General features: G+C 53.0%; 9 protein-coding genes across 9 annotated transcripts; 5 read left to right on the forward strand and 4 right to left on the reverse strand.

Moving 5' to 3' along the window:
- Positions 1-561: 561 nt before the first annotated feature.
- Positions 562-1,551, forward strand: RHO25_002674 (uncharacterized protein; the record flags this gene model as incomplete). Its single annotated transcript, XM_023598233.2, has 1 exon — positions 562-1,551. One exon carries the CDS (start codon positions 562-564, stop codon positions 1,549-1,551), a length of 990 nt encoding a protein of 329 aa, XP_023455993.1.
- A 545-nt stretch (positions 1,552-2,096) lies between these two features.
- RHO25_002675 (uncharacterized protein) lies at positions 2,097-3,880 on the forward strand (the record flags this gene model as incomplete). The annotated part of the gene is made up of 2 exons (XM_023598234.2): positions 2,097-3,571; positions 3,622-3,880. The coding sequence occupies 2 exons, from the start codon at positions 2,097-2,099 to the stop codon at positions 3,878-3,880; spliced, it is 1,734 nt and encodes a 577-aa protein (XP_023455275.1).
- A 508-nt stretch (positions 3,881-4,388) lies between these two features.
- Positions 4,389-5,177, forward strand: RHO25_002676 (uncharacterized protein; the record flags this gene model as incomplete). The annotated part of the gene is made up of 1 exon (XM_023598235.1): positions 4,389-5,177. One exon carries the CDS (start codon positions 4,389-4,391, stop codon positions 5,175-5,177), a length of 789 nt encoding a protein of 262 aa, XP_023455276.1.
- A 974-nt stretch (positions 5,178-6,151) lies between these two features.
- Positions 6,152-7,074, forward strand: RHO25_002677 (uncharacterized protein; the record flags this gene model as incomplete). The annotated part of the gene is made up of 2 exons (XM_023598236.2): positions 6,152-6,667; positions 6,721-7,074. 2 exons carry the CDS (start codon positions 6,152-6,154, stop codon positions 7,072-7,074), a joined length of 870 nt encoding a protein of 289 aa, XP_023455277.2.
- Positions 7,075-7,921: 847 nt separating this feature from the next.
- RHO25_002678 (uncharacterized protein) lies at positions 7,922-9,351 on the reverse strand (the record flags this gene model as incomplete). Its single annotated transcript, XM_023598237.2, has 2 exons — positions 7,922-8,838; positions 8,892-9,351. 2 exons carry the CDS (start codon positions 9,349-9,351, stop codon positions 7,922-7,924), a joined length of 1,377 nt encoding a protein of 458 aa, XP_023455278.1.
- A 469-nt stretch (positions 9,352-9,820) lies between these two features.
- On the reverse strand, positions 9,821-10,579 carry RHO25_002679 (uncharacterized protein; the record flags this gene model as incomplete). Its single annotated transcript, XM_065602289.1, has 1 exon — positions 9,821-10,579. The coding sequence occupies one exon, from the start codon at positions 10,577-10,579 to the stop codon at positions 9,821-9,823; it is 759 nt and encodes a 252-aa protein (XP_065458361.1).
- Positions 10,580-12,895: 2,316 nt separating this feature from the next.
- Positions 12,896-13,739, reverse strand: RHO25_002680 (uncharacterized protein; the record flags this gene model as incomplete). Its single annotated transcript, XM_065602290.1, has 3 exons — positions 12,896-13,283; positions 13,335-13,633; positions 13,689-13,739. The coding sequence occupies 3 exons, from the start codon at positions 13,737-13,739 to the stop codon at positions 12,896-12,898; spliced, it is 738 nt and encodes a 245-aa protein (XP_065458362.1).
- A 3,398-nt stretch (positions 13,740-17,137) lies between these two features.
- RHO25_002681 (uncharacterized protein) lies at positions 17,138-18,165 on the forward strand (the record flags this gene model as incomplete). The annotated part of the gene is made up of 2 exons (XM_023598240.2): positions 17,138-17,561; positions 17,627-18,165. The coding sequence occupies 2 exons, from the start codon at positions 17,138-17,140 to the stop codon at positions 18,163-18,165; spliced, it is 963 nt and encodes a 320-aa protein (XP_023455272.1).
- A 129-nt stretch (positions 18,166-18,294) lies between these two features.
- On the reverse strand, positions 18,295-19,396 carry RHO25_002682 (uncharacterized protein; the record flags this gene model as incomplete). Its single annotated transcript, XM_065602291.1, has 2 exons — positions 18,295-19,038; positions 19,091-19,396. The coding sequence occupies 2 exons, from the start codon at positions 19,394-19,396 to the stop codon at positions 18,295-18,297; spliced, it is 1,050 nt and encodes a 349-aa protein (XP_065458363.1).
- Between the last annotated feature and the right edge of the window lie 328 nt (positions 19,397-19,724).

The raw sequence follows: 19,724 nt of genomic DNA on the forward strand, positions 1-19,724 counted from the left end.
ACGCTCGGCTAGGCGCGTCGACCATGCACAGTGGCAGATGAAGCAATGTCGGATCGGTGAGAACAGAGACAGGCAGACAGAGACAAGACGGACAGGGTGGTGCTGGCGGCGGCGCGCGACCAGATTTTTGTGTTGTTTATCCAACGCGTGAGATCAGCTCGCTGCATTGTGATTGGGCCGGCGGCCGATTATGCGCTTATGCAGTAGCGTGCATTAGACGATCCTCAGGCACAATCGCATAATTCCCATTGAGATTTTGTGCCGATGCGTGTCTCGTTCTCATTGTACCGTGGTCTCAGCCTGCTACATGTCCGCGCAGACCGCGGTCGTCTGACGAGATGCTTCCAAGACAGCGGCTCCGTAGCAAGAGAGTCGAGGTGCTGCGAAAAGTCATGCCGAGAGAGATGATGGAACGACTGCCGCCGTCCAACGCGTGCTCCGATTGACATCACTCATGCATAACAGCCCACGATGAAGACGGGTCCAGCAAAAGAACGTCCATCATGCATCCAATCCCATTGCTGACTGAACATCCATCAACCTACTGACCACACAGCCAACATGCCAACCGTAGACTCTGCCATTCTTGCTCTGCTGGGTCTCGATGCCAGCCAAGTCACCGCTGCAGGCCACGGTGGAAGCTCCTTCTCCAGCACCTCCAAGATCACAGCAAAGCTCGAAGATGGCAGCACCAAATCATACTTCATGAAATCCGGAAAGGGCTCCGACTCCAAAATGATGTTCGAAGGCGAGCACGCGTCTCTCAACGCCATCCACGATGCCGTTCCTACACTATGTCCGAAAAGTTACGGATCGGGCACTTTCTCCGACTCCAAAGACACCTACTTCCTCATCACCGACTTCCTCGATCTCTCCGCCCGAGGAAACGCTTCAGGCCAGTCTCTCGCCCAGAAACTTGCCAAACTTCACACCACCCCCGCACCCGTTCCATCCGGCCACTCCACGCCCCAGTTTGGCTTCCCTGTCACCACATGTTGCGGCGCCACACCCCAAGATAACTCCTACTCCTCTTCCTGGGCAGACTTCTACGCCAACCAACGCATCCGCGCCATCACCAAGCAAGCTCGAGACCGCAATGGCGCAGACAAAGATCTCGAGACCCTCACCGAACAGCTGTGCGACCAGGTCATCCCTCGCCTCATCGGTGATGACCATCTCAACAATGGCAAAGGCGTGACTCCTGTCGTCGTACACGGCGATCTCTGGTCCGGAAATGCTTCCACGGGCAAACTTCCCGGCATGTCTGCACCCGAAGCCGTCGTCTACGATTCATCAGCCTGCTATGCACATTCGGAATTCGAGCTGGGCATCATGAAGATGTTTGGTGGCTTCGGCGGCAAGTTTTTGAAAGACTACCATGAGCTTGTGCCGAAGACGGAGCCCGTCGAAGAGTATGAGGATCGAGTGAAGTTGTATGAGCTGTATCACCATTTGAACCATTACGCGTTATTTGGAGGCGGGTACAAAAGCGGTGCAGTCAGCATGATGCGGGACTTGGTGAGGAAGTACGGTGGGAAAAGCGAGCTTTGAGACGGCGAATGGAAGGCTGCCATGTGAAGCGCATGGACTACATCTTACGAGATTGCCACACATTTGGACTGCATCAGCCCTGGGATCTCGGACCTGCGAACCTTCGTACTTGCGGAGAGCAAGATGGGCAAGCTTGGAGAAATCCTTCTGCACGATCTCTCGTTACGACTGTGATTTCAAGCCGACCTCCCTTTTTGAGGCATAGTGCCTTAGCTACGTTGCGCAAGACGGAGAAACGAGGATCAAAAGAAATTTCCAGATTACCGGACAGAGCCTGTGGTGCTGATCCGCGTGCCTGTTTTGCTTTCTAGCGATAGCCTGCACGAAGTTTCGTTGATGTGAACCAATGTGCTGTTGATCACCAACGCAGAGGCACAATTATCGGGCACTGTCGCGTATCCTCTTGCATGCAGGAAGCTGCATGGGTGGGGCGATCCTTCGCTTACAACATGGAGGCCGCACGTTCGAAGCTGTACGGCGACCTGGTGATGGTTTGATTCCGAATATTGCTTTACAGAACATTCGTATACCGCCCTCTACCTACCATGTGGCTCATCAACACGAACACTCTGGAATTGGAAGAATTTTTTGAACCTGCTATCCCCAGCTACGCCGTCCTGTCACATCGCTGGACAAAGCATGAAACCACATTCAAGGACTACAAGAAAGGCAGGAAACTGGACTCTCCCGGGCACAGAAAGACAATGGACTTCTGCGCCATTGCGCATAGTCGCGGCCATCCTTATGCTTGGATCGATACTGCTTGCATTGATAAGCGCTCCAGCTCTGAGCTCTCGGAAGCCATTAACAGTATGTATAGGTGGTATCAGATGTCTGCAGAATGCCTTGTCCATCTCGCCGACGTGATGTACACCGATATACCAGCACCCTCAGGCAAGCTCGCTGAGCGTCTCCATCAACAATTGTGCCTCTCTGACTGGTTCACTCGCGGATGGACCCTGCAAGAATTAATAGCACCACGCTGTGTTCTGTTCTTCACGCAAGACTGGAAACTCTTTGGCTGTAAATCGACCGCCAATCGTACGATCAATGGCTTTCGCGCAAACGATACTGCGTGCATGGATCTTGCGGACGAGTTGAGCAGCATCACCAGCATACCAAAGGAGCTGTTGACCTTTCAATGGCCATTGGAAGAGTATACGATCGCTGCCAGGGCGAAGTGGCTGGCGAATCGCAAAGTAACAAGGATCGAAGACCAAGCATACTGCGCCCTGGGGCTCTTTGGCGTCAACATGGGCCTTCTTTATGGTGAGGGCAAAAGAGCTTGGTCCAGGCTGCAAGAAGAAATCGTCCGGAACTCCCATGATGAATCGATCTTCGCCTGGTCAATGGCTTACGGAAGCAGAGCCCAACCGCTATTGTCCTCATCGCCTGCTTCTTTCTCCGCTGTGAGTCCCACCATTTCCACCGTGTACGGGCTAAGGCCGCTGTACACGATCACGAACCAAGGCCTCAGATGGGACTTGGAACCTGGCAGTGCAATCATTGGCAAGCTTGACCTCAGCAGGATTCCACGTTTTGACAGCAGGTCCAAGCCCACGTTGGGTGACATGCGTGTCTTGATGCTGCCCCTCGCGTGCTTATATGAAAATCAGCCGACCTCCCAGGAGTACCTGCTGCTTATAGAGCTGGCTTGCGGTCACTACATGCGAGTGCCCAGTCGAGATACCCTCAGGCTGCCTTTGCCCCTCGCAGACTTGATCCGGCGAGGCAAGATCGCCGGCCCATGGCGCCTTGGCCACGTGATGACAATAATCATGCATCTGAGATCGGATCACTCGAAAGGCTGCACGTTTGCATATAATCAGCTTTTGATGTACCAAGATCTACACCTCTCGGTTGTCCAGCACTTTCAAACAGCTATCAATGCAGCTATGTATCAGCTACGAAGACAACCGGCCATTCAGTATCAACTCGCAGAATCCGGACTGGCTAATTTCTCCAATGTGAGCACGGTTTTGGAATGTGATGATGGAACGTTACAGGACATGATCAATGTGTAAGTGAATCTTGTGGGCGCACAAGATTCATCACGCTAATATCCGACAGTGGGAGCAATGAACCACCCCGACCAATCTCATCCAGCCAGAACAATTCGGGCATCCAGGCCTTGGAGAGGCTTCGTCAACTCGACGGCATTGTACGCATGGTCAACTGCCTACATGGCGACTGCATCCGCAAGGGAAATTACGGATTCAACAGAGAGGACAAAATGAGAGAACACATGAGACAAGTGCACGGCTACCTCTACAACGCGAGAGGTGATGGAGGCGGACCCGAAATTCAAATCTTCAAAATGAATGCATGAATCGTTCTCGCACCACTCCGATCACGCACACTTGACTCTGCCGTTATCTGTCAACGACTGGAGGCAGCTACGATCAGATGGCGGCAGAAGCTTGTTGCTTCCTTCCCCACATCGGTTCTATCGGCGGTTTACAGATCTCTCCAGGCTCGCGGACAGCTAGTGCATGTGAGGACAGCACTCCGTCCACGGCTTATGGAATTGCAGGTACAACTTCTGTTCTTTTTCGTTCTAATACCTTGCACCTAACAGTTACATTGTGCGCGTCGACCAATGTACGGCATGATGCATAATGCACGATGCCGTTGCCCCGCTCTTCATCCTTACAAATTCGCAATCTGGCTGACAAATTCTGCTTCAGAAAGGCAGGCAATACAGGCCTGTACTTGAGACTTCTTCACAATACTCGGATGCGGGTGATGGCATGTCGACACACAGACATATATATACATGGGTCCCGGCGTGAAGTGGCGAGTGACTTTGAAAAGACAATAGATTCGAACTGACAAATATGACCGAAAAGTACACATCTACCCTCCGAGATGCTCGTGTCTTGGTCTTGGGTGGGACTTCTGGAATAGGTTACGCTGTAGCCGAACACGCCCTCGCCATCGGAGCCCACGTCTTTGTATCATCGTCCCGCGAGACCAGCGTGGCAAGAACGATATCCCGCCTCCAAGCCTTTGATCCACAAGCGACTAGTCGTGTTCATGGCTTCGTCTGCGATCTACAAGACATCTCAAGGCTGCGATCAAACCTCGAAACGCTCCTCAAGACCGTGACTCATGACTGCCAACTCGATCACATTGTCTTCACAGCGGGAGATGCGCTACCCATATCACCTATCAACGAATCAAGTCCAGAAGAACTCCAAAAACTGGGTAATGTGAGCTTCTATGCCCCGATGATCCTGAGCGGTCTGGTCCCACAATACATGAAAAACTCACACCACTCCTCTCTGACTTTCACCACTGGCACCGCAATTAATCGACCTTTGAAGGGTTACACTCCTTTGGTTGCATACGGCGCAGGCGTAGAGGGACTCATGAGAGGTCTAGCAGTGGATCTTGCGCCCATTCGAGTGAATGTGGTTAGTCCTGGGGCTGTTCGTACGGAAAGGTTCGACAGCTTTGGCAAAGAACGTTTGCAAACTACGCTGGACATGTTTCAAAAGTGGAGCTTGATGAATACAGTAGCTACGCCGGAGGAGGCTTCCGAAGCTTATGTGTTCTTGATGAAGAGTAGCTTCGGTACAGGGACTGTTGTGACTATAGACGGAGGGAGATTGATAAAGCAGTGAGGGTAATGACCACTGTGTCTTGTCAGTGATCCGGAAGACAGTATGAGTTTCGCAAGGACGTGAGCAGGATCTTGTAGGTGAGCTCCACATTCAAAGGAACCTGGGCTGACTTTCTGCAGACTGCTTGGCGAACCTCATTCCATTACTGTGCGGACATGTGTCTGCTGTTTACCTCGGACCCACGATTGACAGTGTGACTCTTCATGGCGATTGAAGCTCTCCGCCATTCTGCTCACCTCTGGCAGTCTCGCGTACGGCTAGCGCATATCAGGAAACACTCCGTTGACTTACAATCACATGACGATGCAGCTCGTCTCTAGCTCTCTGGCTCTATAGTCTGTCAGCTTTGCTGTTCCTGAATCCTTGGCCAATCAGCAAGCAACGTGCTCTACGACTTGCATATCACCCACCACCACTTCTGGTACCGGATGACAACCTGCTTTTGCAAAGAAGAGATCGACGGAGAGCGACATCACTGCATGATCTAGCATGAACTGACAACTGCAAGTCTGCACAGCGACTGGGCAACAACCATACAGACTAACAGAGTATAAGAGTCACACGTTCCGAACATGCAGCAGCTGTATGGGACAAGCATGTACTTGCTCTACGTCTATAAGTCAGATGCAGATCGCAGCTGATGTCTGGAAGCATGTCCGATGCCGGGTACATCGTGCAGTGTAACACTGAACGGATGCTCCTACGTGATGGCTTCAACTCACTTCCGGGCTCGAACGCCTCTTGTACCAGAGCGCGATAAATAGGACGGCAAGTCTTCGTGGCGTTTCCTCCATACCGCAGCTGCTTCGGGTTCTGATATTCTTACCATCAACATGTTAGTGTCAATCCTTATCACTGCGGGCGCAGCTGCCGCAGTGCCTCTCGAGAGACGACAATCCTCCATACCTTCAAGCGTCCCATCTTTCGTCACCGAATTCGCACCAATTTTTCGCCTTCACTCAGCGGAACTATACATGCCATCCGACATCTCTACTCACATCGCCAACACATCCCCATACCTCAACCTCACATCCCTCTCCCCAACATCCTTCCCAAACCCACTCACCCTCTCCAACCTCGACCAACTCAACACAATCCCAAACTCCAACTCCGGAAAAGACATCTACCTCACCTCAACCTCAGACCCCACAACCTCCCCCCGCCCAGCATACCTCTACGGCACCTCCCCAGACCCAATCACCCATGCCACCCCCAACACAACCGCCTCCACCATAATAACAGTCCTGAAACCCAACTCCACCCTCGACGCCTTCTATTTCACATTCTACTCCTTCAACGACGGCGGCCGCTACCCCTCTTTCGCCCCCATCCTCAACATCGGAAACCACGTCGGAGATTGGGAACACATCATGATCCGCTTCATCCACGGAGTTCCCACAAGCGTTTATTTCTCCCAACATTCCAGCGGTCAAGCGATTTCCTACGAAGCAGCAGAGAAATGGGAGAATACTGGACGTGTTGTGGCGTATGTTGCGAATGGTACTCATGCGAATTATAAGGATGTGGGGGATCATGATCATAGTATTCGGGTGTTGAGTTGCCTGAGGGGCCGGTGGAGGATTATACGGATGATAAAGGGTTGGTGTGGGATCCTACGATCAATGCGTATTGGTTTGAGTATGAAATGGAGAGTGGGAAGTTTACTGCTTATGATGATGGGGAGGGTGCGGAGACGCCTGTGAATTGGCTGTACTTCGATGGAAAGTGGGGAGATATGAAGTATCCTGAAGACGATGAACGACAGGAATGCTTTTTGGGAATTGATGGGTTGTGTCAGTATAGTGGAGGGCCTACGGGTCCGAAGGATAAGGACTTGGGGAGGAAGGGTGTTTGTCCGGATGGAGAGGATGTTTGCGAGGCGTTGAGTGGGATTTGAAGGAACACAGTAGACACGGTAATAGACGCGTGACTATAGGGTGCAAATGTAGAGCAGAGAGCGTGGAGCATAGCCGGGATAATATCTCCTGCTGACCCAAGAAAGGGAGCGTGTGTAGTAGAGGCAGAAAGTAGATGGCATCAATTCTACAATCAATTTCATTCTGGTTGCGACCGTTTCTCTGAGCTCTTGATCGAAGCTACACGCAAGACATCTCCCGATCTCAATCCAGAGCCAAGCCAGCTGTTTGATCAATGAGCTGCCACGACCGATGTACAAAGCAGTATATGATAATGTCAACAAGGCAACTCGGTCAGTCAAAAGACATTGTTGCAGTTCAATAACCCTAACCCTAATACACATCGTGAATGTAGTTCAGAATCCTAATGCACATCGTGAATGCTCAAGATACGCAAGGCAGTGGCATAATCTCGAAGGAAAAGCGTATCGAGAAGTGAAAGCAAATATCAACAGGACGAGGGACGACGGAAAGTAATTAAGTTTGTTCAATCAGACATTTAATATTTGAGATAAAGTCATCCAGATCTAGCGGAGGTGAAGGTCACAATCGCATCAGGAAACAAAAGTGTCAACACCGCGCCATGCAAGTAATGTTCGGAAGCAAGATACTGTACAACGTTCCGCGAACGTGACAGCATAGTCGTCATATCACGCGAGGCCTCTGGTTGAGGACTCGGCGACTTGCTTCCTTTCTTCTGCTGTGTATTTTCATGCTGTCGTTCTGTAAACAGCTTGCCCAAACAAGGGGGGCCATCAAATCGTGTCGCCAACAATAGAATTCTCTCATTTTTCAGAGCATAGCTAGATTACACTAGATGGGAGCTCTTTACATGCCAATGGCGATAGCGACAGCGGCAACGACAACGGTCATGAAGACGATTGGGTTGGCGGTGGAAGCCGCGGCGCTTGAGTCATCGCCACCAGAGCTGCTGGGGCTGTTGCCGCCAGAGTAGTTGGTACCCTCAGCCTGGGTGGTGGAGACGCCGTTGGAAAGGTCAGGGTCAGTCTCAGAAGGAGTACCGGCCCACTGGGTCTCGGCCTCAAGTCCAGGTGGAGTACCAGCGCCATCCTTCAGGTACTTCTCAGCACCCTTTGGCATCTCTGGAAGGAGAGTGGTCGAGACTTGCCACTCCTCAGACTCGGCTGGGCACTCTGGGACAGTGCGGTCGCCACGGCGAGCACCACCATCGCCAGATGGAGCTGGGGTCTTCTCGTAGGCCTCCTTCAGGCGGTCGAAGTCACCGTTTGGAGTGGCCTTTCCGTCCTCACCCATCTCGACGAGACCGTATCCGTTAGCCTCGAGGGTGTACTCGTAAGCAAGACCACCAGAGTAGACAGCAGTCATGTCGTCGCTGTAGAGGGCGGCGATCTCGTTCCAGTCACGGCGGTTGGTGATGCAACCAAATTCAGAGAGGAAGAGAGGCAGAGAGTAGTTGCTGTAGGTCTTGACCTTGGCGTCCCAGCCAGACTTGCGGAAGTCAGATGGGTCGCACCAAGAGTAGTCGTTGAAGGCGAAGAAGTCAGAGCGGGCGATCTCGTCCTCACCGCAAGCGAAGTAGAGAGCTTGAGACTCAATGTTCTCGGCAACATCAGCGGAGGAGTAGCCGACTGGGATTGGGCGAGGAGAGTTTGCGCGGATGTAGTTGCGCATGTCACGGGTAACAGCCTTGATGTATGGGGCAGAGTTGGTGTTGTTGCGGGCGTTGATGACCTCGTTTGCGGAGAAGAAAGCGAGGAGGTTGTCTGGATGCTGTTAGCGCCTTGCGATGGACAGACAGTCATAAGTGAGCACATACTGTACTTGGAGAAAGTGTCAATGGTAGCGAAGACAGATTGAAGGTAGACATCGTTGTACGAGGCGTGCAGCGAGTCGATGTTCTCTCTGTTGAGCGAAGCCTTTGGAGTGTTGACATCGAGCGCAAGGTAGATGCCAGCATCGTCCAACAGCTTCATGGCCTCGTCGTGGTCGCCGGTGTTGTCGACTGTGTAAATACGAATGGTGTTGATTCCCAAATCTTTGAAGGCCTCGACATCCTCGCGGAATTGCTCCAGATTCAACAGAGGATCTTGAGCGTCAGCCGCACCACCGGGTTGGTAGGCGACACCGCGAATGTAGAAGCGCTCTCCGCTCTCTGTCCAGAATGCATTGCCTTCAGAGACGATCGGTGGGAGGTTTCCCTGGCTCTGGCGTGGGAGAACCTTTGCGGAAGCGAGGGAGGCGAAGGCCAGCGCGCCGGCGCTGAGGACGGCCTTCATCGTGTCGGTTTTTGCGGGAGTTCGTTCAAATTCGTGGGGTTCGAGGAGCGAAGGTACGGGGGTTAGAAAGAAAGCTGACAGTTAGAAGAAACGAGTGTGTGTGAAGGCAATACAACAAGAATACTGAGAAGAGGCAAAAGGTGTTGAGAGCGAGTGACAAACCGCGTCGCCATTCCTCTTAACAGCCAGGAGCATCGCCAAGTACCAAGCCTCTACCAAGCATTGGCAGGAGAGAATGGATTCGTATGCGCCGAGCATCAGCCAGAATAGGCGTTTCACAACCACATCAAACAATCGTCTCAAGTGCAGCGAAAGACAATGACATCTTGATCAGCATTGCGCGATGTGGTGTGTCATGCACATGTATTTCCATAGACTGTTGCTGAGCGCATCCGGTGCGCTGTGGTGAGGCAGTCCACGGCACACAAAACAGGGCCCGCGGCGTTCGTATCCCAGCGTTTGATAAGTATCATGATCGCCACGCATCGTACTTGCCACTGCCTTCGTTGTTACGCGTTTGCGGTCGTTTTTGAGCTGGCCTCTGATCGATTTGCTTGGACAATTCGAAGGGCATGAGTAGTGTCTCGGGCGGGCCTTGGCAGATGAAGGGGAGATGCGATTTCCCAGGGGTGCATCCTCGGCGGCCACTCAGCCTCAAGAAGTGCAGCCAAAAGTAGGCCGGTACGCGCTGGTGACCCACAGCTAATAGCGAGCCCCAGACGCAATCATTGCCTCTGAAAGGCTGCACGGTCGATCCCCACGAGAGCCGTGAATACGTGCTCGTGGTCCGCCAAGTTGAACGCATCAGCACGAGGGCATATACCACAGATATGCCTTCTGGGCCTGCTTGTCGCGCAGAGTTGGACTCTTGTTGCAACTCGTCCCGGCTCAGCGACTGCGTATCGACGTCTGCGCCCCGCGATCCGGTCTCGGAAGCTGTCCTCTCCGCCCGTAGGAGAGCCGTGAACATGTCGTCCGATGCATCGTGCAGTCGAATCTGCAGAAGAGCCTCAGCAGGATGGGTGACACTGCGCAAGTATTGTGCGAAAAAGAGCGAAAGAGAAGGGTGATAGGGCGTGAGCCTGTTCAAATATGTTTGAGACGCGTCGTCGTTGGTGACGCGTCCCTTCCAGGTCCTAGGGCACTTGCCTGACTTGATAGCAAGAGCACGGTAAAGAGAAGGAAAGTCGGAAAAGTGGTCGAAAAAGGGATTGGGATACCAGCGCATATTTGAGGTACGCGCTGCGTGAGGCACAGTCGCCTTCGCTGTCCGCATTCTGCATATACCCGCGCGCTTTGGTTTCAGACCAGCAGCTTTCGCAGCGCACGACGAAGAGCATTCCGGCGACCAGGCGAGAGGCGTGCGCCCAAAGCCTCACAGCGTCAACCGCTGCTCGCGGCATTCTTTGCTGAAAAGCCTTCAGGAAGGCGCAATACTTGACCCGGCTGGGTGTCGTCTACCTGGAATAAGCCAGCCAGCACGGTGGTACACGACTGTAAAGTCGCAAGTGATAAGGTGCATTGTGTTACTGAACAGGCGCGCTTTGTGCACGATGACAAGCATTTTCGCAAGACTACATCTAGAAACGCAGCCTGGTTCAGAAGCAGCTGACCTTTTCTACCTGCCGGCAAAGAAAGGAAGCGCATTCCGTGCATGTGTCCAACCCGATCCAGATTCGAGATTCACCAGAACCGGACGGCTCTGCTCGTTCGCACGGCCGGCGCTGATGCTAATGAGCTGCGTTAGACATTGTTGGATGTGGCTCTCAAACAAGAGCAATGCCAGCACCTGGGACTGCCCGAAGTGGAGAATTGTGTTGATCGCAGTAGTCCATTGCACCAAGTGCTTGCGCGGACTCATCGCGGTTCCTCACTAGTTTCGCCATACTACAAGGACACCGCAAGCACCGAATTTCCGACGCAGTGCAAGGAGATAAATATCAAAGCAGTTCTGCGAGTGCCTGTGTAACCACAGCCACTACACACATCCTCTGTATCCAGCCACTGTCACACAAATTCCCCCAGCTAGCGAAGCCCACTTCTTCAGACCAGAAACACCAACCTGCAAGCGCAAGAATCTCCACGATGCGCCTCATCACTCTTCTCCTCGCGGTCGTACCATTTACATTCGCTGCTTGTAATGGCGGCTCTCATGGCGCCTGTCTGGCGGGTTGCGAGGACCGCTACTTTGAGCCAAAGGGAATCAACGATTGCTCTTTACGAGAGTGCAACACCTGCGCATGATCTATTCCCGCAGGCTGGGAGAACATCAACGTGGACACGACTGAGCTGGCCCAATTCGATATGACTGCCAACCTCGTTCTCGGGCAAGACTCCCCGGACGCAACGAACTACGAAGCGATAGAGGGTGGAAGTAATAAATTGCGAAGCGTAAGATCAGGAGAACGAAGGTTCGTGGTCTTCATGGAATCGTCTATGAAAACAAGATGGTCGCGGTAGTCGGACGACTTGTGGCGCGTTATGAGTCCCAATCTGGCCTCACATCTCTACGTAGCACACGTGCATTGCTACGAACGCCACAGGTTCACCACGCTCATGTTGGGCAATGCAATGAAACTGCCACTCGGTCGCCTTCTCGAAAGCGTCTTGCACTCTCATATCCAGCGAAATCTGTAGTATTCGATCGCTACCGACAGCGTTGAAGCAACGCGTGAATCTTCCAGAACCATATCGTTGTGAAGCACTTTACACAACACGGATCTCGCATGGATGCAATCGGTCAGGCCACGAGTGTTTAATAAGATAAGGTTAAGATCGAGATCGTATGCTTTGTGGAGTTGGGTTACATATTGCAAGGGAGCCGTGGTGAACACGAGTGGCACACGACCAGGGTGTCAGACGACATCTCCTGCTTTGCGACGATTGTTGCGCAAAGAAAACAAGAGCAGAAAACAAGAGCAGAAAACAAGAGCGACCACAAAAGTCGGTGCGACTGGAAGGCGAAACGTTCTGGCGCATGGCTTGCTGTAGAGTTGCAGTGGTGACGATAGAGTCGTCGCTATCATATCAAGTCGATCGAGGGCAGTCAAGTCAAGGCAAGGCAAAGTCGAAGCGATGAAGATGTCAAGACAATGGCGACAATGATAGTGTGAAGAATGCTCGAAGAAAAAAGCGAAAAGGGTATCAATGTGCTGCCAAATCTATTACATTAATGACGACTTGTTGTAGATGGGGACGAAACCAGCATCTATCGCCCCGGGACGAATCATAGATGATTGTAATGTAATGCGAAAAAATGTGTAACAATGCGAGATGCATACCCGGCCGGGGTTTCTGCGTTTCACGTCGTCAAAACTGTAGTTGCTTCCCTTATAATGTCTGTTTTCCGATACCTTCTACACGACAACAGCCTGTTGAACTGCTAACTGTACAAGATCCCGTCCCGCTCGCGTGCTGATTGATGATTGAACTTGATTCTTCTTTCCGTTCTCATTACGTGTGGTATTAAACGAGTAAACGTAACAATCGTATCTGGGTGACTACCCTCTCGAGGGAGAGAGGTAGGTCAGATAGGTTGAGACATTTACAAGAAGAAAGCAGCGAGGGCAGCGACACCAGCGAAAGCACCACCGGCAACGTTGGCGACAGCAGCACCGGTGTAGGTGGCTGGCTTGGTTGGGGTGGAGCCAGTTGGGGCAACTGGGGTGGTGCCGTTGTTGCCAACTGGGTACTTTGGTGGGGAGACTGGAGCAGATGGAGCTGGGTGGGTGTAGACCGGAGGAGCTGGGTGGGTCTCTGGCTGCTCTGGGCTGGATGGAGAGCTTGGGACTGGAGCTGGGTGGGTGGTGTAGACAGCTGGGATGGTCAAGGTGGTGGCCTTGGTGACAACGTAGGTCTTGCTCTCGTGGGTGAAGGTGGTTGGCTCAGGGCAGTAGGTGGTGTACACAGTCGACCAGGTGGAGGCTGGGTAGCTGTGATATTGTCAGATTGCGGTTTCGAATCATTTGCAATGCGCAACTTACGTAGCTGGGTGAGTCTCGGACTTGGACTCGTAGGTTGATGGTGGAGCGTATCCAGCTGGCTTGGTCTCAGTTGGGTAGGCGGCTGGGTGAGTCTCGGACTTGGACTCGTAGACCGGAGGAGGAGCGTAGCCAGCTGGCTTGGTCTCAGTTGGGTAGGCGGCTGGGTGAGTCTCGGACTTGGACTCGTAGACCGGAGGAGGAGCGTAGCCAGCTGGCTTGGTCTCAGTTGGGTAAGCAGCTGGGACGGAGGAGGTGGTCTCAGCGCCGTAGCTTGGAGGAGCGTCGTAGGCTGGAGGAGCCTGAATTGATCGTCAGCGACGGTTCGTTGATGTTCATCGACACGACAGCACTCACGTAAGAGGCGATGGCAGAGCCAGCCAGGGCAGCGACGATAGCGGCACGCATTTTGAAGTAGTTGTTTGTTCTTGTTAAAGAGTGTGGGTAGTTGGATGTGATGTACAACTGAATTGGCAGGCGTGAAAGAGCGTGATGAGGAGAGCAAGAGGAAGAGAATGGGTGTCGAGGTATATAATGGCCTGGGCTGGGGCGCGTTGGGCTAGCGCTCGCAAGCGATCGATTCTTTGACAGCGCGTGTGGTGCCCGTGTTTCAGGGATGCGCAAATTGGATGTTCATCCTGTCCGCCCAACTCGGAAGCTGAAGTCGACGGCGCTAGACCGGTCGTGGTGTCGTAGTGGTCCGCCTCAACCCTCGAAGCCGTTATTACACCGATCTTGGCCACTGAAAACGCCGGCCTGGCCGTTCCACTCGCGCGCATGTGGGTGAGCGCTACCGCGGCGCGACCCCGTGAATGCACTCCAGGACGTGTGCTGTGCTGTGCATACTGGTGTTGCTATTGTTGACAGCTACGCACCGCCATGTCGCAGCGCGACACAAACAGCTCGCGTAGGCGCCGCCGCGCTCGTCTCCTTATCCCGAATGGATTATCCCCACGATCCAGAGTGATCTCCGAACGGCGAGCTTGCGATGCCAAAGCTCCACATGGCAGATGGTCAATACGAGCGCCATCGCAGACCGCCGTTGCTTGGTTGGCCTTTGTCTCTATTGGCCTCCAATAACGTGTGGCGTGGCGGTTTCAGCGCACCCTAGTCCAGCCAAGTCAGAGTCAGCGCGTGGGCGGGCCACCGCGCATCCTGGTGATTAGCCAGGAGACGTCCCAATCCATACATAAACTCTCGCGCTGGGCATGACGCGCGTTTGATAACGAGAGGCTTCACCAAACTCTATTGGCTGCCACCCAAATGCTGTGATGGCGGTGGCGTGTGGTTTGCCGACGAATGAACTGGTGTCGCGCGACGCTCTTCCCCATCAGCGTCGCAGCGGTGGCAGCGGTGGGCGCGGTGTCTGGAACACTGGAAGGCGCTGCTGCTGTGTTTGCTTGCGGCGATCCCCTCAACAAACGCCGGCCTCCTATTCTTCACTTGCGACATTCGGCTGCAGCACGAGAAGCGTCTGACTCCGCCGCTGCTGCTGCACACTGCAAGGTACGCGCCCTCTAGCGCAGGTACGCGATGCCGTCCCGATCGCTGGCCAATGAAGCGTGGCAGCGAGTGCTCGGCCAAGGAGTCCCGTCTTCCCGCAGCCCACCACGATTTTGCCATTAGCCGACCTCAACCAAGGTCAGTCTCGAACTTTCAGATGCTTCTCGCAGAGCCTCACCGGCTCTCTCCTTCGTATTGCTCATCCGCCTCATGAATATCGACATCATCTCACGCTGGCAATAGCCGCAGGATCACCTCATCTCGCTCCAGCTCCCCTTGAATCGTGCCTTCCCCCGACGTTGAGAGCCCGTTCTCTGCCCGTCCGTCCGTCGTTCACATGCAGCGCGAGCTTGAAACAACCTCAGCACACGTGCCGGATTTCCGGAACCTGACCGCGACTGGTCACCGCATTAATGAAGCCCTCCTTGCCTCTTCCTCCTGCTCTAGTAGGCACGTCGCCGATATTGCCTCCGCGGGACGAATATTGCTCTTCACTGCATCGATTATAATGACAAACACGAGCTGATCGTGATGGCAATCTATCCTCGAGATGAGGACAACGCACGCAAGCGGCACACCAGCGATTTACCGACAGCTAAACAAATATGGATCAACGGCGCGACCAAACTGTTCAACCCGTCATCTTGGCCACTGCATGGAAGCCTTCTGGACTACGCCCAATATCTCTACCTGCTCATCAACGGCACGTTGTTGCTGAATTGTCTCCATCGGCTTTTGCAACTTCACACCATGCTATGGCGAGACTTTATTGCATTTACTCCGCAGAGGTTCGGGACCCGTTGCACCCACAATACCAGGAAATAGCGGTCGTCCTCTGGTCGCTGCATATTGGACCTTGACGTTACACGCCCTTGTGAACGCGCCTGCGCAACGCCGCGCAGTCAGCACCGATTGTCCTGGCGGCGTTACTGCTATCTTTGGCATGCCGTCAGAGTAGCGATGCGCCGTATGCCTCAACTCATGGAAGCTCGGCGTTATGAGTGCTACCCACTGGAAACCGCCGGTGATCTATTCAAAGATGTTATTCACTAATTACCAGTTCCCTAACGCAAGCTCCTCTAGCTATTCATGTCCCGTCCTCGGCAATTTGGTCTTCTGTGAATCCCTTCGAAAGTGTGGTCCGGAAGTCAGAATCTGAGAGAACCTCTGCGATCAGCCACAAGACAATTCTCACCATTTCCCGCCGGGCACATGGTGTTCAACAGGATTCGCACACGTCACATGGCATCGTCGTAAGCTTTCCGGTACAGGTCAGCGCCCTCGAATGCCGTCGAGTGTTCTTGATGTGCGAATTGCTTTGTAGGACACACCCATCACGGCACGCTTGCGCAATGTAGCAAGGCATATCCTCGAGACCAGCAAGCCGAGAGCGGACCATGTTCAACCTTGTCGTTAGTAGGCTTCCCAGCTGGCGCCTGGACATGACCTCGGCCACATGCTGAACTCAGTCACCTTCGATCCCGGATGGATGTCGACTGCAGTCAACCCAAGCTGGCGCTCGTTCATCTGAAACAATGCCTCACTCGCTGAGTAGTCGTTATCGTGTAGAAGGTATGGCCAATCGAGCTATGCAGCGCAGACGTGTGATGACAAGCATATTATGGGAGGTAAGCAAGGTACCTCCTAAGCTTTTCCAAAGTACACTTTAGCTTTCGGAACCTCACACAGCACTTCTTACTTTCCAAGCTCGACAAACGCGTCAGCTTCCTTGTCGCTCGCTCTCCTCTCAGAGGTTCTCAGCTCTTCTGAGTTCGGCTTCTGCTTGTCGGTGCTCACAGCTCGAACACCCTGTCCGGACTTCCGACCATCCGGCCTCTTCATCACCTGTTAGCGCATTCTTCCTGCCAACTTGTAACTTCTAGAAAGCAACCCGGAGAGGAACAGATCACTGCTGCGACTTCCGCTCCCTCTCTCTCCACAGGCAGCACTATGCCATCAGAGTTCGCGCTCCCACATCTCTTCACGTCAGCTGCATGGGCCGATCATACTGTTTACAACAGCTGGGAGTGTAGAGTTGCCGCGACAGCCGAATATATCGATACAGAAGTCTTCATCATTGGTTGCAGTCCAAGAAACAACACTTCTTGTTCGGTCTTCGGTCACCCAGAGCAGCGAGCTGTGTTTGGTCACGCGTGATCTGACCTGACCTTGTATGCAGAGATCCGCTGATCGCGCCGCTCAAGGCGCCGACGCCGACATTGTGTCTAGGATGATTGAAGTATAATTGGCAGCTCACATCGTCCGACGAGCTGCAATAGCTACTAACGTCTAGATCCTCCAACATGGCTGCGACCCCTTCTGGATTTGTTACTGCCACACTCAACTACTTTCTGGAACCCGAGAATGGTGGCGACAAGCTGTACAGGGCTGGCACTGCTGGCGAAAAACGTCGCAAGTACAAACAGGTCCAAGTGCAAATCAATGACGTTCGTGGTCAAGAAGACAACTTCACTCTCGATCAACATGGCTTCCAGCTAGTGAAAAGCGACACCGCAGAGAAGACTTTCGACGATGAACAGCGCATCCAGACCCTCTACTACGACGAATGCGCGGAATTGATCAAAAAGGTCACTGGTGCTACCCTGGTCAAACCTTTTGGTCACGTGGTCCGTCGATTGTCGTGGAAAGACGCATACGATGCCGAGAAAGACCTCCCAGACGACGCTCGCTCAGTGGGCCCCAGCAATGCAAGATTTGTGCACTGCGGTATGTCGATATATGGCGCAGCAAGCAAAGCTCGCGATGCAGCTCACTGACGCCCACGTTCATAGACGAATCCTACAACGGCTCGTGCGAGCGCATTAAACAGGTATTCCCCGAGGACTCCGAAACGCTCGACCACTGTCGTTGGGCCTATATCAATGTCTGGAGGCCCTTTGACTATCCTGCCACGCGAGATGCACTCTGCTTTGCCGACTATGCCAGCATTCGTGAAGACGAAATTCGCACCATCACAATTCAGTTCCCGAATAGAAGGGATAGCGTCCTTGTCAGCGATGGAAATTGCAATAAACCAGGTGCAATACTCGAGAACGGGGAACGAGATCCATATGCTCATGGCCCCGAGACGGTCACTTCGGAAGCTCTACAATGTGCTGCTCCGGAGACGCCAGACCAGCATAAGTGGTATTATGCGTCTGAGATGAAGCCGAACGAGGCGCTGTTGTTGAAGATTTGTGATAGTAAGAAAGGAGTTGCGAATCGGTTGTTTCATTCAAGCTTTGAAGCGGAAAGCGACTATGGACCGGATAGGCATAGTTTGGAGGTGAGATGTGCGGTATTCTTCGAAGATCAGCCTCTAGAGGAATGAAAGAGGGAACTCTGTTGGCGCAGCGCCATCGCTATTTCTCGAGAACCGACATTACCGAAAATGAGGACATGACAATGACGACTTCACAAAGATTCCACTTTCCCAAAGCCTCTCACTGCCCTCCTTTCCCTAATCCTCCCTCACCCTCCTCTCCCTCAAAAACGCATAATCCTCCAGTCCAGCCTCTACTTCCCTCCTAATAAACCCCGCCGCCTCCTCCCCAAACTCCCTCTTCCACTCCCCTTCCAACACCTCCAAATCCACCTCTCCATCTTCTCCCTCTCCCATTCCCCTCTTCGCCAACTCCACCCTCAACCCCGTCGAATCATTCAACGTCTTCATCAAATACCTCACCTGCGGATCCAATTTCTCCTGGTCCTCCTCCTCCATCTTATCCCATTCAAACACCGCCGCTTCAGGATCCAAACCCGCCAATTTACAGACCTTCCTGACAAAAGTCGGAGAACTTTGATACGATGAAGATTCTACTACTAGTGGATCGATATTGTGAAATTTGTAGAATTCGTAGAGTTTGCGCTGCCAGTGGAGACTTGTCACGAGAGAAATTCCCATGTAGGATTTTTCGGCGGCTTGATTTGGGGAGGAAGAGGAGTGGATTGAGTTGGAGGTGTTGTAGACGAGGAATTTGAAGGCTGAGGGGATAATGTAGGCTGGGTGGCGGAAGGTGAGGATTGGGAGGGTTTGGGGGTGGAGGAGGAGGTGAGAGGGGATGAGGGTTGGGTTTGTTGGGGTAGAAGCCGGAGGTGAGGGTTGGTTCTTTGGAGTTGATGTAGGATATGGCTTGTTGTGGGTCGAGGGCGAATTGGGGGTGTTCGTGGAAGAGGAGGGTTTTGTGCTGTGATTGCTTTTGTGCTAGTGGGGTTGGAGTTGAATCTTGGGCGTAATGGGGTGGGATGGGTTTCACCTCTTTCTCTGCCTCCTCGAGCGCTTTCTCCCACTCTTTGATTCCGGCGTGAACCGCCTCATGGTATTCTCCCCTCGTCTCCTCCGGGATTCCCCTGGCGATGGAGTCTTCTGGGAACAGCGGAACTTGTGTTCTCCGACCTTGCAGAAAGGGGTGCCAGAGCATTTTGGCATTCGGTTGTTTGGAGAAGAGCATTCTCTCAAGCAGATGGCAGGCTGTCCGACCTTGTGACCACAGAAGAACTTGTGTTGGCTTCTTTTGTGCGTTCATGTTCTTCGTCAGCGTCGAGGACTCGGCCATGATCATTGCAGTTGATTTCGAATGTGTCTTTTCGGAAGTAAACGATGAGGCTAATGTGCAGCATGGAGGACAGCAAAATATACACTTTGTGATAGAAACAGCGGCTCCGAAGAGGATCGTTCAGCCCTCGTGCCCTTGATATGCGCTGAAGGATTCGAACTTCGGGTGCAGGAGGATCTTGCAGATTGTACGGCTGAACAGCTGGGAGGCCTGAATCGGAAATTCAGGAATCGCGCGTGAGGCAACAAGTTGTCTTTTCAGCTGTGCGGCTGGATCGGTGCCTTGCAAGCAATGGAGGCACACTCACGGTGTGCTCAATCCGCAAGCGAGATGT

The sequence above is a fragment of the Cercospora beticola genome, chromosome 2 (assembly GCF_033473495.1).
Source record: "Cercospora beticola chromosome 2, complete sequence".
NCBI lineage: Eukaryota > Fungi > Ascomycota > Dothideomycetes > Mycosphaerellales > Mycosphaerellaceae > Cercospora > Cercospora beticola.